This window comes from Colobus angolensis, unplaced genomic scaffold (assembly GCF_000951035.1).
Source record: "Colobus angolensis palliatus isolate OR3802 unplaced genomic scaffold, Cang.pa_1.0 Scaffold144, whole genome shotgun sequence".
Lineage (NCBI taxonomy): Eukaryota > Metazoa > Chordata > Mammalia > Primates > Cercopithecidae > Colobus > Colobus angolensis.
In genome coordinates, this window is record NW_012114533.1 from 1,371,060 (window position 1) to 1,378,881 (window position 7,822).

Sequence of the window (7,822 nt, forward strand, 5' to 3'; positions counted from 1 at the left end):
GAGAAAGAGTCTCGCTCTGTTGCCCAGGCTGGAGTGCAGTGGCGTGATCTCGGCTCACTGCAACCTCCGCCTCCCAAGTTCAAGCAGTTCTCCAGACTCAGCCTCCCAAGTAGCTGGGATTACAGGTGTGTGCCACCACGCCTAGCTAATTTTTGTATTTTTGGTAGAGATGGGGTTTCACCATTTTGGCCAGGCTGGTCTCAAACTCCTGACCTCGTGATCCACCTGCCTCGACCTCCCAGAGTGCTGGGATTACAGGCATGAGCCACCTGCCCAGCCCAGGCTAATTTTTTATAGAGGCGTAGTTTCGCCATGTTGCCCAGGCTGGTCTGGGACTCATGATCCAACCTCCTCAGCCTCCCAAGTGCTAGGATTACAGGCGTGAGCCACCCACCATGTCTGGCCAAATGTTGATCTCTTTGTTAAGGTGGACAGTTGATATTTGAGTCTGACCTCCCAGTTAAGAAGCTTTTGCTATAACTAATTTCATAACCTGCCTGTAACAGCTCCTATCACCTATAGGCATCCTACAAATATTTTTTGAATGAGTAGATTCCTTAGAGTTCTCTCAGTGGGGCTGTCTCTCCCTACCCAGTGAGAGCATATTTGGTTCACCTTCATTGTACAAGCACTAGCTCAGAGCCTGGCACTCAATTTGTGTAGGTCCAGGTTTGTTTTGTTTGTGTGTTTTTCTTTTAACATCTTTGCTCTCCCAGGAGGTTGGAATGTATTTGAGGAAACAAGACTGATACAGAGAAATCTGGGTTCAAATCTCTGCTTCGTATCCTGTTAGTTGGGTGACCTCGAGCAAGGCCCTTTACCTCTCTGCACCTCATTTACCTCACTAGTAAAATGGGTACAATACTATTCACTGCCCATCTCATGGGGTTGTTATGAGAAGCCATCGAGATAATAGTCTTTGTGGAAATGCTTTATGAACTATTAAGAGCTATGGAAATGTAAAGGGGAGTATTATGCTGTTAATAATAATGGTGGCAGACACTTATTCAGTAGTTACTCTGTGCTAAGTATTACTTTTTTTTTTTTTTTCTCCTGAGGTGGAGTCTTGCTCTGTCACACAGGCTGGAGTGCAGTGGCACAATCTCAGCTTACTGTAACCCCTGCCTTCTGAGCTCAAGCGATTATCCTGCCTCAGTCTCTCAAGTAGCTGGGATTACAGGCATGTGTGCCACCATCTCTGGCTAATTTTTGTATTTATAGTAGAGACAAAGCTTCACCATGTTGGCCAGGATGGTCTTGAACTCCTGACCTCAAGTGATCCTCCCGCCTCGGCCTCCCAAAGTGCTGGGATTTCAGATGTGACCCACCGTGCCTGGCCTGTGCTAGTTGTTATTCTAACAACTGTCCATATATTATTTTATTTTCCCCTCCTCAGCAACCATATGGGGTGGGAAACAAGCATACAGAGGTTGAGAGCCCATCCAGTTATGGCAAGTTGCAAAGCTGGGATTTGAAACCAGGGAGTCTGGCACCCTAGTCCACCCTATCACTTACTATGCTACAACAACACCTTCTACTGTTCGCACTGATAACATTACAGAATTCCCTGCTGAATTTTGAGGACTGCAACGAACAGGTTACTGGTAGACCACTGAAGGCTGGACGCTCTGAAGGGAAGGGAACTTAAGCTGCCTCTAATGGATAGGTAAGAGGAAAAGCAGAAGGGAGGGCAGCCCTGACAGAGATGGTAAGAGCAAAAACACAGAAATAGGATGGAGTTTGGTGTGTTTGAGCTACAGTGAGGAGGCCAAACTGGCTGAAACAAAAGTATCTACCCTGATGAGGGTAGAGGGAAGAATGTTAAATGCCAGGGATGGAAGTTGGACAGTCATAGGGAGGTATTTGCTGGTTTCATCTGTAAATCAGTAACCTCTAAGATGTGACAAATGGCAAGCAGCCCCTGAATAGACGTTTTCCTAGGGGAAAGGAGTGGAACAGGCCAAGTCTATTTGAAGCCAGACGTGGTGGCACACGCCTGGAATTCCAGCACTTTGGGAGGCCAACGGGGGCAGATCACTTCAGGCTAGGAGTTCGAGATCAGCCTGGCCAGCATGACAAAACCCTACTTAAAAATATAAAAATCAGCTGGGCGTGGTGGTGCACGCCTGTAATCCCAGCTATTCGGTGGCTGAGGCACGAGAATCGCTAGCACCACCGCACTTTAGTCTGGGTGACAGAGCGAGACCCTGTGTCAAAAAAAAAGAAAAAAAAAAAGCCTATGTGAAGCGTCATCTTCCCACCCCTTCCCTGGATGGGGCAGGTCAGGCAGAAGGAAGGGGTATGGTACCTTGTGAGGTTGGACGCTTGCCTCCCGGTGGTGGCTGTATAGAACTGCAGATCAGGCAACCTCGACTGGGGCCTTAGGGACTGGTCCCCACCCCACAAATTGGGTTGAGACACAGTCATCCCAGAGCTGGACAAGAGGGACGGCTCCTTCTGGGGCCAGTCCCCCTAAATTGGGCCTCTTGGCTGGGCCAGCTTTCCAAGAAGGGAGCCAGTGTAGTGTGGTGGTTTAGAGTGAAGGCTGAGTCAGACTGGGTTAAAATTGAAGCTCTGATCTTGAAGATTTGCTTAACTTCTCTTTGACTTAGTTTCACCACCTGTAACATGAGGATAATAGTACAGGCTTCATAGGTTTATTGTGAAATTCGGTGTTACATCGCCTGTAAGCACACAGCACTTTATCTATTACATAGTCAATGCTCAGTCACCGTTAGCCAGCAGTGGTAGTAATGGTGTTACTAACCCAGAGGCCCTAGTCTTATGGCTCATTGGCTCTGTAGGCCTATCCCCACTCCTTTATACACACACACACACACACCCCACCAAGAAGAGGCAGGGAAGAGGAGGGAGGGACCCCTGGGATGCTGGCTGGGAGGGGTGGCTCCCTTAGAAGGTTCAGATTTCCCTCCTACAGCAGCTGGGCTTCTCCATCAGCTCAATAACAGTTCCTAAGGAACAGGCAGGGCTTTGGCATCTCCTGGATGAAGTCCCAGCCAGAAGGAGCCAGCACAGTCCCCCCTCCTCTCCCAAGAAGCTTGGATCTCTTGACCCCAAAGGCAGCTGCAATAAGTCCCCTCCCCAGAGGGTCCTGATGGGGTTAAGTGGCCTTTTTCTGCCTAGGCTACTGTATCTTATCCCCCCATCCCTTGGGCCTCAGTTTCACTGTCTGTGGCCTGTGGGAAGAGAGTGCCTCCCTCCTCACAGTCTCCATAGCAACCAAATCAATATTGCTGGTATCCTCCTAGCAGGAGAGGTGACTGCCTTCTCCCCCATTATTCTCATACAATTCCATGCCAATACAATGACACAACGGTAGACGCACCCTCCAAATTATACTACACATCCACCTAACAAACTTCAGACCCACATCCTACAACCCTACTAAAACACAGGAACCTCACTCCCCATGCACGCTCACAAATACTTCAACACACTCCCACACATGCAGACCATAGACACCCAGCTCACATACCCATATACGCAAGAGTCAAAATGCATAACTGTACGCCAAACACACCTCTGTGACAGGTGCACAGTCATGTGTAAGCACACACATAAGAGGAGACATACACACTCCCATACTGACAAACATAGGAATATACACACAGGAAAACACCTGGCCACCATAACATATTCTGACCCATGCATCTGATTACTTATACATGTGCAGATGGTGGTTTCTCACACACATACACCCTGCCCTTCCCTGCCTTCTCCCTAAGCTCAGCTCCTCCCTCTGCCCCCTCCCTTTGGCACACAGTAGCCACAGGATGTCTAGGGGAAGCACTGCTCAGCGACAGAGGCGGGTCACTACCCCCTCCCTCCTCTGGCCCATATCTTATCCTGTCCTGGTCCATATTCTTTGCATCAAAGGTTCCTGAGGAGGTGCCAGTTCAAAGGCTGAGGTGGCCCTGCAAAGAGGAAGAGGCGGTGGCTGTGGTTGGGAGGCTTGTGGGGCAGAGGCGGGGTGATGGGGGAGAGGGAGGAGATCCTAGGAGGAAGAGGGGGAGGGAGGCTGCAGGCAGTCCTACTCAGGCTGGGGAGTCTGAGGGGGAGGTGGTGTGAAGCGGCAAACCAGGCAAACCAGCGTGTCTGAACCTGGCCCTGTAGGGGCCATGCCCTAGGCCCACCATGAACCTGGAAGGGCTGGAGATGGTCGCTGTGCTCGTGGTCCTCGCTCTGTTTGTCAAGGTCCTGGAGCAGTTTGGCCTCTTTGAGCCTGTCTCCTTGGAAGGTAATCTAGGTGTCCTGGCATGTCTGAGCTGCTGGCTGGCGGGGCAGCTGCCCCACAGCACTGGGGAGGGTGTTTGTCTGTCTTCATGACTGGGGGCAGGGATGAGCAGGTAAGTGATGAGACAGGGATCTGGGAAGTGAGTAGGGGTGCTTGGGGGATATGACATCTGGGAGAGGTGAAGAGGAGGCCTCGAGGAGTAGATATGGAGGGAGGAGGGAATCTGGGGGACAAGGTGTCAGAAGGTGATGAGGGGTGCAGTGTGGGAGGACTGGGGTGTGAAGATGAGGAGGTGAGGGGATTCTGGGGGATACCAGGAGGGGTCTGGAGATAGGGAAGGAGTGTCTGGAGTAGAGGAGGGAGGTTCTAGGGATCCTGAGATAACACCAGATTTCTGGGGGGTCCTTTTTGGAATCAGGGACCCACCATGGTGCCTGTGCATCTTCTCCACACCTCCATCCATGCAGTGTAGCTTATGGGGTGTGTGGGCTCAGTGTGTGAGAGACACAGAGTATGACTTTGTGTTCCTGAGAGTACAAAGTGTGTAACTGTGAGCCTGTGTATGGAACAGGGATGTGACTGTATGTGTGAGAGTGACAGGGCATGTGGCTTTGTGAGAAGGTGGATGTGGCCAGGCCTGAGTGGCACAGTGTGTGGCTGAGCCTGTTTGGGTATCAGGTTGTGCATGTGGCTGTTTCCAGAGTTTCCTGAGGATATACCAGCTCCATACCCAAGGCTTGGGAGGTGGGTTCTGGAGGGAAGAGTGTGAACATTGTGAAGGAGACATTTATAGCCCAGCTCTGATTGGAGATGAGGAGTGGATCAGATCAGGGACCCTACTTCCCAAGCCCCCTTGCCTCTCCAGGCTCCTATCAGGATCCAAGTGCAGAATGGTCTCCAGGGCCTAGACATTGGGAGTAGAAAATCAACTCCCCTCCCCACCCCACCCGAAAATCAGTAGGGAGAGTAATATTGGGGTGGAGAGGAGAGCACTTCTGCCTCCCCCTTGGGAGTTTTGACCTCCCCCTCCTCTTCACAGCTAGAACTGTGTAACTCCATAGCATGGCTGTTCCCCAGTGCCACCAGGGACAGGAAGACAGACCAGAACCATGACGGAGGACTGCAGGGTAGATACCTGGAAGAACTGGAAAAATATGAAGGAAGCTGGGAACAAGAGAAGGTGCATGAATTGCCTGCTCTAGGGTTCAGTAAGAGCAGAAAACTCCTAGCTCACCCTCCATCCTCTGCTGCATTTACTAGGGTGGAGTGGGGAACAGGGAGCTGGACCTAGATGAACTGGGACAGCTGGCCTGAGCTTGTTCTCATTCAATCTGGAAAAGGTAAAGTTGATTGAGTTCTAACTTGCCATTCCTTTTAGATGGGAAAGGGGAAAGAGGGGGCATCTGGGAATCCCAGGCGTTTTGGGCTGAAGACAGCCATTCTCTTATCACCTTTAGAGGAGACAGAGGCTTGGAAACAGGTAGGGGGCTGGGGTGGGGGGCAGGAGAGCTACCCCGAGTTGGGCGACTACACCATTGGAGGTTCCAGGCGCAATCCAGCTTCGGGAAACCAGAGTCCAGGCTAATGGAGCCCTGGGCCGGAGGCCAGGCCACTATCGATCCCCCTGCCTGGCCCACCACCTCCCTCCTACCTCTCCATGGCTTCTGGGGTGGGAGGGAGGTAAGGATGTGTTGAAGGAGAGGAGGTGGTTCCTCACCCAGTTACCTCCTGGTAAGGGGGCCTGGTCTGGAGGGTGAAGCCTGGATTGGGAGGGTGGGGTATATGGAGAGGGAGTAACCTTTAAAGGAAGTTGGACCCCTCCAGGAATGGACTGAGGCCAACTTTAGCCACTGTGTCAGATCCAGTGGGCTCTGACCTAGGAATCTGGATGCAGTGCAGCTGGGAGACACACAGACACACACACACACACAGAGTAACACTGAGGGTCCTCTGGGGGTGCAATTAGAGCTGTAGAGAATGTGCAGAAATAAGGGGAGAAGAAGGGAAGGGGAGCCATGATCAGTGGGCCCAGGATAGCCCCACAATACACCAGAATACTCCCCTCCAAGATCTCTTATTGCCTCAAAGTTTACTATTATTTCACCCTCAAAGAGCAAGCATACTGGAAAAGACTGTGAAGGGGCCGCAGTTTAGGGTAGATGAGTTAGCTGATGAGGAACCCTGCCCTTTGGCAGAAAGATTCTAGGTGCCTTGGAATGAGGAGGGGTTATAGGAAAGAAAAGTGGGTGTGCCCAGGAAAAATGAAGCCTCTGTGGGTGAGGTATTGAGGTAAGCCTTAGATATTTGGATGCCATGGGGACCCAGGTCACAGTATGATATGGGTAAATGTCATGACAACCTTGCTATGTATCATAATGTTATAAGGTCACAATGTCATAGTGTTCTTTGTAGACTCACATGTCATGATGTCCCAGAGGCATTGTGTGTTCTTGTGTGGTTTGATCATGCTGTGTGTGAGATGGCCTGTGTGGGTCTCCATGTGTGTGCACCCTGTTTTACTTAGGTCACATTTGTATATGTTTGTTAAGGAGTAGCAGTTCATTGTGTGTGTGTGTGTGTGTGTGTGTGTTGGAGCATACATATTAGACCATCAGGTGTGAGTTACTGGATATCAAGCTGTCACTGGCACCCATCACTGTGATGTATTGCTCTACATGTCACTATACACGCCTGTCACTATAGGTATGTGTATGAGAGAGGTGTTCTTACCCGGGCAATCCTTGGGTTGGACATCATCCTGAGAGGTCCAGCCATGGCACTTGAGCCAAGGGTACTAGGTCAGCAAAGACACTGAGGCCACTGCCACCTCATCCTTGCTGCCTTGCTGTCGTCGGCCACGTCCCATTAAACAAAGTGCCTGAGCCTCACCTCTATGGACCCACTAGGCTCCCCTAACCCAATTCCAACCACCCTTGCCATTCCTTTCCTCCCCCTTAATTCCTCCCCCATCCCCATCCCCAGATGGGGTTGATTTGTGACTGGTGGGGAGGGGACAGGGAACAGAGGGACAATGGGAGTTAATGTGCCTTCCCGGGGTCTTCTCTCTTCCCAGGCCACCCTCCAGGGCCCACTAAAAAAGCGCTGAAGCAGCGATTCCTCAAGCTGCTGCCTTGCTGCGGGCCCCAAGCCCTGCCCTCAGTCAGTGAAAGCAAGTGCCACTCATGTGCTTCCGGGGGCGGGGTCCGATGTGTGCGTGCGTGTGTGCGCGCGCGCGTGCCCCAGGCCTACCGTGTGTGTGCACATGTGCCCCAGGCCTGCGTGTGTGCGCGTGCTCCAGGCCTGCATATGTGGGGGGGGGGCGTGCCCCAGGTCTGCGTGTGTGGGGGTGGGGCATGCCACAGGCCTGCGTTTGTGTGCGCGTGAGCGTGCTCCAGGCCTGCGTGTGTGTGCGTGCGCGTGAGCGTGCTCCAGGCCTGTGTGTGTGAGGGGGTGTGCTCCAGCCCTGCGTGTGTGGGGAGGGCATGCCCCAGGCCCGCGTGTGTGTGGGGGGGAAGGCGTGCCCCAGGCCTGCGTGTGGAGGAGGGGGGTGCCCCAGGCCTGCGTGTG

The 7,822-nt window shown here is 52.2% G+C and overlaps 1 protein-coding gene across 9 annotated transcripts in view; it reads left to right on the forward strand.

The window, feature by feature from the left end:
• Positions 1-7,822, forward strand: part of KCNIP2 (Kv channel interacting protein 2) — a 19,869-nt gene that overhangs the window by 7,113 nt on the left and 4,934 nt on the right. For 3 of the 9 annotated variants that reach the window (XM_011935497.1, XM_011935498.1, XM_011935499.1), the window contains exon 2: positions 7,329-7,424. The exons of 5 other annotated variants lie outside the window; for them this stretch is intronic. In XM_011935497.1, coding sequence (XP_011790887.1) covers positions 7,329-7,424 — 96 coding nt within the window. Of the gene's footprint in view, positions 1-4,155; positions 4,259-7,328; positions 7,425-7,822 lie in introns of those variants that run through there. One more of the 9 variants, XM_011935500.1, reaches the window with a different exon arrangement.